The following is an 11,138-nucleotide window of genomic DNA, read 5'->3' as shown; positions in this document are numbered from 1 at the left end:
GCAGTAGTTGTCAGAGACATTGGATGGTCCAAACTGATCATCTCCCCCAACTTAATGAGGGATTCACAGGAACGGTCAAATCACAACATGATTCCGAACCGTCGCGACGCGTCGGCCCAACAGAGAAAGAGACATTTGTAAAATTGTTGTGTGAATATCATTTTTATTTTTTTTCACTTCAACGTCAGTGATCTGAATAACACACTGACGAGAGGAAATGCAATTCTAACTTACAGATGAAAATGTTATGTCATTTTCTGACTTGTCCCCCTTCGTCAACCACTCTGCTGAAAATGTCTTACCTGGTGTTTTTGAGACTGTCCAAAGATGGAAGAAAACACATCACTGCAGGTGAAAATCACATGAATAGTTGAATGTCGAATTCAGTATGTGTATCAAACTATACTGCTCCAGCCAGCAGCATCCCTTTGAGGCTTACATACATAGTGATGCGTAATGGTGACGTTGCTGTTTTGTCTCACGGCCACACGGGACGTCTCAGCAGTTCGCCACAATCTTATAACAACAATTTTATCTTTAAAGAGATGGTGCTTTGAAACGCGCTTTGTAAAAACAACCTTGGCTTACTTGAAAGGAAACAATCTACTCTGTTATCTTGCGCATAATTGTTTTCGTTGTTTCAGTGCATACATTTTTGTCCAGCTGAGAAACCAAGAGGGTGACACCTGTTCAAATGGCAAGATATCACGCTTTCGAAAATTTGCATATATGTATATAAAATGGGGGGGGGGGGGGGGAGTAGTATTTGTTTTTGTTTATGTTGTTTTAATAATATTGTTTTTCTTTCTTATTCGCCAAACCCCCCCAAAATAGAAGGAAAAAAACACACGGAAATTCTACTCCTTATCTTCATGCATAAAGCCTTTCTCAGATCAACATTTGTTGTGAAAAATGTCCTCTTTTTCTAAAACTACATTAGGCCTATCTCCAAGAGTGTAGTTTCTACAAATGTTTTTTTTTGATAATCAAGACCAAGTGATCCCTACAAAATAATAAGCTGTTAATGTCTTCCTTTTTTGGAGTAATTACGAACGGTATGCCTACCCTGCCTTTAAGCAATGCATTTGCAAGGACGGTTCGGGAATCAATAATTTTCGTTGTCATGACATGTAATTGACGCAGTAGTTGAGCCCCCCCCCCCCCCCAAAAAAAAAAAGGGGGAAAAAAGAAAAAGAAAGCAATTTTACCATAAAAAGAGAGTAAAAAAGGGTTAGGTTTAGATAAATGCGGTTGGTATGTATAAGTCGCTTATTTTGATTTGATTTCATGGTGGTTTTTTTTCTTTTTTTGGGGGGGGGGGTGCCATTATTATTGTTGATGTTTTTACTTTAGTTAGTTAATTTCTTTTGCTTTGTTTTCTTCATAACTCTTCTACTACTGTTGATTGTTATGTCGTTTTGATTTTGTTTGAATTGTTTTTAGGTTGTTTGTTTATTAATTCTGTGTTTTGGGTCGGGTTTTGGTTTTCTTTGGGTTGTGAGGTAGGTGGTGGGGGATTGCCGAAACACAAGGAGAAAACATATTGCACCCGTGACAAAATTGGTTGTTTCCCTAGTTTCTTACTTATAATTAGCTTCTGGAAAATAAGCTCATAATTTGCATTGAATACCGTATTTAAAGGAACACGTTGCCTTGGATCGGTGGAGTTGGTCCTTGAAAAGCGTCCTGTAACAGTTTTTTTTATAAAATCGGTATGGTTAGAAAGATGTTGTAAAAGTAGAATACAATGATCTACACAAATATTCCTCGAAATTGCTTGGTTTTCTTTTTACCTCGTCCAGTAACACGATCGGCCATTTATGGGAGTCAAATGAAAGGCGACTGAAGTGGCAATCGGGCCATTTCGGACGATTTCAGGGGGGGGGGGGAATACACATGACCTTAAACACTACATGACAATTTGTTTACCTATTGTTTATTTCTGTTACTAAATTTCTATGACCAAATAAAATTCCGCACAAGTGCCAAATAATCAATTTATACAAATATTTCATTCGCACAAAGTATACCTGTTCCAATTAGTTTTCGATATTTGAGACGAGGCTTACGTTACCACTTTATACAAATATTTCACCCTTTAAAATATAGATTATTCTTTCCACTGATACGTTTGGAAAGAGAAAAAACACTATACAAAGAATAGAATCTGGTTTACAAATATATACTTCTACAAAACAAAAATATACCACGCTAAAAATAGTCATAAAAAGTACGGTATCATCATTATTTCGATTAAAAAAATACAAAATTGAAAGCACTTAGAAATTCCATGATGTATTATGTATGTAGGTTATGCGGTCATTTTGTCAAATAAGCAGACAACATACAAGCTGCTCATTCTGTTTCGCGCGAAATCAAAGGCTCCTCAAAATTGAAAATACATTTCCTCTAAGCAATACATTTTTCTTATGCATCGTTTTGACTAAAAAGTATATTCAATTTCACAATCTATACTCAAACAACACTCTAGTTCGCAGCAGCTCTTCTTTTGCATAAATCTACATTTGCGCCTACTCTCCTGATGTAAAAAAAAGGAGTTAAAAAACACTCATTTTATCCGCCATACAACTCCTGCGAAGAGCCAAATGGCGGACAACTCTTTTTTGAGAGTGAAGAGCCTAGTGGGCGTCAAGTCCGACAACGCTTTTTAGAGTGAAAGACGGGTACTTTCAACTCGATTTAGAGTGAAGTTCATGCCAATTTCACAAAAAAAAAGTGAAGATTGACTTTCACTCTCAAAAGAGCGAAACTGACACACACTCGCCCAAGTGAAACTTTCAATCTTTGAAAGATGATTTGAATTGTTTTTAGGTTGTTTGTTTATTAATTCTGTGTTTTGGGTCGGGTTTTGGTTTTCTTTGGGTTGTGAGGTAGGTGGTGGGGGATTGCCGAAACACAAGGAGAAAACATATTGCACCCGTGACAAAATTGGTTGTTTCCCTAGTTTCTTACTTATAATTAGCTTCTGGAAAATAAGCTCATAATTTGCATTGAATACCGTATTTAAAGGAACACGTTGCCTTGGATCGGTGGAGTTGGTCCTTGAAAAGCGTCCTGTAACAGTTTTTTTTATAAAATCGGTATGGTTAGAAAGATGTTGTAAAAGTAGAATACAATGATCTACACAAATATTCCTCGAAATTGCTTGGTTTTCTTTTTACCTCGTCCAGTAACACGATCGGCCATTTATGGGAGTCAAATGAAAGGCGACTGAAGTGGCAATCGGGCCATTTCGGACGATTTCAGGGGGGGGGGGGGGGGGAATACACATGACCTTAAACACTACATGACAATTTGTTTACCTATTGTTTATTTCTGTTACTAAATTTCTATGACCAAATAAAATTCCGCACAAGTGCCAAATAATCAATTTATACAAATATTTCATTCGCACAAAGTATACCTGTTCCAATTAGTTTTCGATATTTGAGACGAGGCTTACGTTACCACTTTATACAAATATTTCACCCTTTAAAATATAGATTATTCTTTCCACTGATACGTTTGGAAAGAGAAAAAACACTATACAAAGAATAGAATCTGGTTTACAAATATATACTTCTACAAAACAAAAATATACCACGCTAAAAATAGTCATAAAAAGTACGGTATCATCATTATTTCGATTAAAAAAATACAAAATTGAAAGCACTTAGAAATTCCATGATGTATTATGTATGTAGGTTATGCGGTCATTTTGTCAAATAAGCAGACAACATACAAGCTGCTCATTCTGTTTCGCGCGAAATCAAAGGCTCCTCAAAATTGAAAATACATTTCCTCTAAGCAATACATTTTTCTTTTGCATCGTTTTGACTAAAAAGTATATTCAATTTCACAATCTATACTCAAACAACACTCTAGTTCGCAGCAGCTCTTCTTTTGCATAAATCTACATTTGCGCCTACTCTCCTGATGTAAAAAAAAGGAGTTAAAAAACACTCATTTTATCCGCCATACAACTCCTGCGAAGAGCCAAATGGCGGACAACTCTTTTTTGAGAGTGAAGAGCCTAGTGGGCGTCAAGTCCGACAACGCTTTTTAGAGTGAAAGACGGGTACTTTCAACTCGATTTAGAGTGAAGTTCATGCCAATTTCACAAAAAAAAAGTGAAGATTGACTTTCACTCTCAAAAGAGCGAAACTGACACACACTCGCCCAAGTGAAACTTTCAATCTTTGAAAGATGATTTGAATTGTTTTTAGGTTGTTTGTTTATTAATTCTGTGTTTTGGGTCGGGTTTTGGTTTTCTTTGGGTTGTGAGGTAGGTGGTGGGGGATTGCCGAAACACAAGGAGAAAACATATTGCACCCGTGACAAAATTGGTTGTTTCCCTAGTTTCTTACTTATAATTAGCTTCTGGAAAATAAGCTCATAATTTGCATTGAATACCGTATTTAAAGGAACACGTTGCCTTGGATCGGTGGAGTTGGTCCTTGAAAAGCGTCCTGTAACAGTTTTTTTTATAAAATCGGTATGGTTAGAAAGATGTTGTAAAAGTAGAATACAATGATCTACACAAATATTCCTCGAAATTGCTTGGTTTTCTTTTTACCTCGTCCAGTAACACGATCGGCCATTTATGGGAGTCAAATGAAAGGCGACTGAAGTGGCAATCGGGCCATTTCGGACGATTTCAGGGGGGGGGGGGGAATACACATGACCTTAAACACTACATGACAATTTGTTTACCTATTGTTTATTTCTGTTACTAAATTTCTATGACCAAATAAAATTCCGCACAAGTGCCAAATAATCAATTTATACAAATATTTCATTCGCACAAAGTATACCTGTTCCAATTAGTTTTCGATATTTGAGACGAGGCTTACGTTACCACTTTATACAAATATTTCACCCTTTAAAATATAGATTATTCTTTCCACTGATACGTTTGGAAAGAGAAAAAACACTATACAAAGAATAGAATCTGGTTTACAAATATATACTTCTACAAAACAAAAATATACCACGCTAAAAATTGTCATAAAAAGTACGGTATCATCATTATTTCGATTAAAAAAATACAAAATTGAAAGCACTTAGAAATTCCATGATGTATTGTGTATGTAGGTGGTGGGGGATTGCCGAAACACAAGGAGAAAACATATTGCACCCGTGACAAAATTGGTTGTTTCCCTAGTTTCTTACTTATAATTAGCTTCTGGAAAATAAGCTCATAATTTGCATTGAATACCGTATTTAAAGGAACACGTTGCCTTGGATCGGCGGATAAAATGAGTGTTTTTTAACACTCGCCCAAGTGAAACTTTCAATCTTTTACATTAAATTGCTATAATGCTATATAAATGTGCATGCCTGAAAGTGAAATTAATTTACGGTTTTAAAAATTTAATTAAAAATTGAATGAAAGTAAAGTATACGCTGCTTTTTATACATAAAATCATTAAAACCTACACAATGCTTACACTACAAAAACTGTGTGTTCAAATTGACAGCATGTGTTGAATAGATACCGAAAAAAGAATAAACAATTACACCATAATGGTGTCAAAATACCATGATAATAGTTTCTCTTCGGTATCGATGTGACAACACAAATGGAGTCGATTTTCACACCCTGGTTTTGCAGTGTTATGCCAGCTTCTGCAACTAACATCAGGCAAATTCAATTATTCATACTCAATTATAATGTACTTGAAAGACACAATGACATAATAGTATGGTTTCAGAAGGTACATACGCCTAAAGGCGACAGTTATATTTTTAACTTTTATGCTTTCCTGGGGATCCCACTGTTGTTTAACTTAAGTTTTAAAAGTTAAAGGTGTTTACATGTACTTGTGAATGTTTTGCTTGAATAAATAGTATTATATTATTATATTTAGTTTAGAAAAGACAACAAATCCATTGAAGTGATCTAGTTCTTTGAAGTTCAAAAGAAAAAAAAACTATTCTGTATTTCTTTCGTATTCAAAATTGTGCGTTTAACAACAAAAAACATTACACAACAAAAACAAATTCCAGGTCTGTTTCATACATCTTAACATTTTCATGGAGTGATGCACAGGGGGAGGGGGAAGACAACAAACTCACCTCAACCCAAGGTTATCTTGATTACGCTACCCCTGGGCAGATGTAGCCATTTCTTGTGCAATAAATGCAATAAAATCATTCAAATAAAAAAAATATTCTTCCAGTGAAAAAACGAGCCTGTGTCACCACCGAGATGCCACCGACACAACTCTGTTACAAACAAATATTTGTGAAAGTAAACTAAAACAAAATAGGGTTCTTTGAAATTCCTAAAACACAACACTCAAACCTAGCCTCCACTAACCAAATTAATGAAACGAAAGAAACTTATCTGGATACAACTGCTGAGATTTCATGCTAAAAAAAATCAAATGAAATGACATAACTTACATCAAATACAAGCTTTCATATCACAATTCTGCACAATTATTCCAACCCACACATTCTTTGTAATCCAGTGAAATATACAGTAGAACTTGAAAATACAGTAAAAATAAAATCCTTGCTACACAATCAGACAAGACGCTGTGTCGTCATGATCAAGGCATGCCTGTGGCTGTAAAAGCAATTATAAACTTATCCCTGATGCAAATTTAACATCTACAACTGAATTTCAGTGTTGATCAGAGGCACAATTTTGGTTTACTCTTTGATTTGTCCTCTCCTTTGGTTTTGGTTGTCCCTGTCGTCTAGAGGAGTTTGATAACAGCAAACATGGCCAGGAGGAGGAGCAAAGATATCTTGAGTCCAGCTGCTGAGTTGACGTTAATTTTCCATCCCAAGAAACGATGAGTGTAGCACTGTGTTATGGAGAATGAGAGATTCTTATCAATAAGAATGAAAAAAAAAAAAAAGAATTGACAAAATAGGGGGACCGCCAACATAGTGCTAGAACGCTCAGTTGGTAGAGCACCGGAATGCTAATCCAGAGGTCGTTGGTTCGAGTTCTAGTGATGTAAATTTTCTTGTTCAACCCCCAAGTCAATAAGAAAACATGTATGTACAATCAAGGGGTGGATTGCACCAAGTGGTCTTAAAGACCTTCTTGATTGTAACAACTGTATTTGCCTTAGCGCCTGGACATAAATATACTGAGGTAACGATACAACCTGGGAAGCGGCAGACAGGGGATCACCTTAAGGGGATTTGACTTTGTACATCAGATATCAAATAATAAACCACAAGGGAAACTGACTGCCAATCTTTTATTATAAACAGATTACAATACCACGGTCTGTATTTTAAAGCCAGTCTTAAATCTCAAGATGGTTTGTCGCACTTTATTGTTTTACCATGGCTCAACATTTTGACACTGAACAAAACATTTTTTTTGCAAACCAACTTTTTTTCTGACTTTTGCTACCCCACCCCTCGACTATCCCCTCCCATCTCCTCCCTCAGTCCCATCCCATCTACTACAGACTTACCTGATAGTACACAAGGTCCGGTGTATTCTCGTCTGGTGTCCATGTCATCTTCACACCATCAGAGCCACTTCCTATGCAATTGCGCTCAAGCGTTGCTTTATAATCAGCAAAGTTAGTAAAGTCATCAGGGTTGGAGCCGGTCTGGGCAACTTCCCAACTGCATAAAGGTCCCGCTGAAACATTTGTTTAAACAATTTCAGGATAATAAATAATGATTAGAAAGATTTGACATTTCCAAATATCAATCCCTCGAAAATTGCCACCATCATTTCTCGAGAGGAAATACATTTTCTTTTCAGTTTAACTCGTCATGTGCAAACTTGCAGGTCCACATTATATTTAATTTTTCTTTTCTTTTTTCTTCTAAAAATAAGTTTGTTTTTTTAAATGTTTCCACAGGTATACAAATACTTGGGTGCAAATGAGAGCATTGTCGCAAAATGGCCGAGCTATCTAGTTTACCGGACACAAGCTCTGGGTGTTGTCAGCAGCAGAGTATGGGCTCGAATCCCGGTCATCACACTTAAAGGAACACGTTGTCTTGGATCGGTCGAGTTGGCCTTTGAAAAGCATTTGTAACCCTTTACTATAAAATGCATATTATGGTTAGAAAGATGATTTAAAAGTAGAATACAATGATCCACACAAATTTGTCTTGAAATTGCGTGGTTTTCCTTTTACTTTGCAAACTAACACGGTCGGCCATTTATGGGAATCAAAAACTTGACTCCCATAAATGGCCGCCCGTGTTAGTCGATGTGGATCATTATATTCTACTTTTAAAATATCTTTCTAAGCATTTTATAACAAACGGTTACAAACGCTTTTCAAAGATCAACTCGACCGATCCAAGGCAACGTGTTCCTTTAACCATAAGTGCTTTGTAAAAATTTAGGAAGCTAGTACATTCTGCTCTACCAGTTTGTCTCCTAGTGGAACAGGCTTTAAATAGAACTGGGTCACCCTGTTTCAGCCCAAATCCTAGGCTTGTGATGTTAGGTGATCTCCCATTAACAAAAAAAAGGGGAAGTAGAAGAACAAACAAAAAATTACCTGTTGGCCCGGCAAATATTGTCCGTTTCTAAAATGTTCAAGAAGAGAAAAAAAAGGAGTAAGTTTGGTCTTGTTTGGTAATGTAGGGACTGCAAAACAAATGCGTTGGGCACAAGAAAACAAAGGGGTTGACCTATAGCACTGTATACCCAGCGTTTTCTGTGTGCAATCAGGAAGATATTAAGAATGACATCAAATATCATGGGGAAATGTCTCCAGAACACGGAGAGATTGGGGCTTTTTTTAAGGGTTTGGTTAACCATTTAGCCACTGGACCACACAGCAGCCTTAAAGACACTGGACACTATTGGAAATTGTTTGAAATAACTAACCTGTGAAAATTTGAGCTCAATCAATCGTCGAAGTTAAATAATAATCGTATTTATAACGCGCCTTTTGCCAAAGGATACAAAGCGCCAGGTATTATTACTGTGCAATTTTTTGTTTTATCTAATTTGTTACTGGCACTAGCCAGTTTGCCCTTCTTATGTATAAAAACAAATTGTAATTCTTAATGGTTTTTTGTAATTTTTAAATATTTTGATTTTTTATGAATCTCTGTATTTTAAACTCAATTCAGCTTGTAGCTGCGATGTTTGAATGTGTTTTAATAAACCAATAATAATAATAATAATAATAATTATTACTGCAAGGAGTGGGACGAAGTTTGAGATATAAGACCTAATCCTTAGCAACCATGTTATGGTTTACAAGGTGCTGTGGCGCAATATGCTGCCAATCCAGCCAGGAACACCGGGGCGACCCACTTCTCTTTACAATAAGAGCACTGGGTTCTTTTACATGCGTTTACACAACACATGGGACCAACGGCTTTACGTCCCATCCAAGGACGAAGCAATGGTTTTAAAAGTGTCTTGCTTAAGGACACAAGTGTCATGGCTGGGGACTCGAACCCACACTCTGCTGATCAGAAACACCAGAGTTTGAATTCATTGCTCTTAACCGCTAGGCCATGACGCTTCCAGTTGTGAGATAATAATAAAAGAAAAAAACACCCTTGTCACACGAAGTTGTGTGCTTTCATGCTTGATTTTGAGTCCTCAAATTCAAAACTTGAGGTCTCAAAATCAAATTCGTGAAAAATTACTTCTTTCTCAAACACTACTTTAATACAAAGGGAGTCGTTTCTCACAATGTTATATACCATCAACCTATCCCCATTATTTTTACCAGGTTTTATTGCAATATTAATATCAAAGTCTTATATAGCGCACGTATCTACCAAACAAGTCACACAAGGTGCTGAGTATGTATATACAAACTTTCAGAAAGATATGTTATTGAAGTAATGAATTTTGAGACCCAATTAAGTAGCACCTTATGAGGGTTTACAAGGTGCTACGACGCATTTAGCAGCCACAGCCAGGAACACCGAGGCGAACCCCTTCTCTTTTCGATAAGTGCACTGATTTTTTTTACATGCGTTACACAACACATGGGACCACCGGCTTTGCGTCCCATATGCTAACAATCATTTTGAGTAATTACCAATAGTGTCCATTGCCTTTATAACATGTGGTAGCAGGAAACCTTGCAAGCTTGAGCTTGTAGGAAAACAAAATAACATCAAAATAAAACTTGAACGTCATTAGTAAGTGTACTACATTGGCCAATTCATCTAGTTGTTTATAGATCATTGTTTTATTCCCCCTTCACAGTTGACTTGTAAAAATGTCGATGCTAATGAAGATGAAAATTATGCTTTCTGCAGAAACCAAGAGAGTTGGCAACTAACTCTCTGCATTTAAGATAAAATTTGTTCCATATGTACAATAGTTCTGGCTTTCAGCCTCAAACTAACCGCTTTCTCAGCGTCTGACAGTTGAGCGTGACCTCCTTCCGGGTCGGTGGTGATGTAGAAGGGGTGATATTCTGCGCTTTTCCCCGGGTTGTCTCCGCCGTAGACCGTGAAGGTGTAGGTGACACCCCTCTCCACAGTGATCTCCGGGATCAGAAGGCCGTTGACGTACCATGCGATACCCCATCCGACAATACCTTAGGAGGAATAATATTGCCGATAGATCAGTATGAGGTGGTCGGGTTGTCCTAGTGGTGTTTTCCTGCAGCCGATTTCACGAAACGCTAAGATTAATCCTAACTCGAGTTAGGACGAGTAACCCGTCATAACTTAGGATGGGTTCAATGCGTCCTACATATTTGTACACGGAACTGACCCAGTCTTAAGTCCTAAGATTAATCCTAAGTTAGGAAGAGTTTGGTGAAATCGACGGCTGGCTTTTTAAGAGGAATGCAAACTTTAACTACAGGTCACCGAAGTTACTTAGTGTGATTTCTGATGCATAATACAAGGCTTCATCTGATGCCTTTTATTATTTTAATGAGAAAACCCCTCTTTCTCAAAAACTAACTTTGGTACTTCAGAGGGAGCCGTTTCTCACAATGTTGCTCATTACCAAGTAAGTTTTTATGCTAAAGATTATTAATAATAATAACATAAAATTAATATGGCGTACAGTATCTGAAAGGTACCATTCAAAGGAAGCTATAGCCAGCAGACAAATTGAACAGATGAGTTTTGAGGTTGTGTTTGAATGTACACAGATCAGGTGTACCCCTCAGCTAGTCTGGTAAGGAACATAGAGTATAAGTGATGATGAT

The 11,138-nt window shown here is 36.9% G+C and overlaps 1 protein-coding gene across 3 annotated transcripts in view; it reads right to left on the bottom strand.

The window, feature by feature from the left end:
• Window positions 1–3,280: 3,280 nt before the first annotated feature.
• Window positions 3,281–11,138, bottom strand: part of LOC139940533 (protein Skeletor, isoforms B/C-like) — a 38,420-nt gene continuing 30,562 nt past the window's right edge. For all 3 annotated transcript variants that reach the window (XM_071936830.1, XM_071936829.1, XM_071936831.1), the window contains 4 exons: window positions 10,321–10,514; window positions 8,499–8,526; window positions 7,446–7,618; window positions 3,281–6,818 (listed from right to left, as the gene is read on the bottom strand). In XM_071936830.1, coding sequence (XP_071792931.1) covers window positions 6,708–6,818; window positions 7,446–7,618; window positions 8,499–8,526; window positions 10,321–10,514 — 506 coding nt within the window. In that variant the 3' untranslated portion in view covers window positions 3,281–6,707. The remainder of the gene's footprint in view (window positions 6,819–7,445; window positions 7,619–8,498; window positions 8,527–10,320; window positions 10,515–11,138) is intronic.

The sequence above is a fragment of the Asterias amurensis genome, chromosome 8 (assembly GCF_032118995.1).
Source record: "Asterias amurensis chromosome 8, ASM3211899v1".
Classification (NCBI taxonomy): Eukaryota; Metazoa; Echinodermata; class Asteroidea; order Forcipulatida; family Asteriidae; genus Asterias; species Asterias amurensis.
This window is presented reverse-complemented; position numbering and strand designations above follow the sequence as displayed.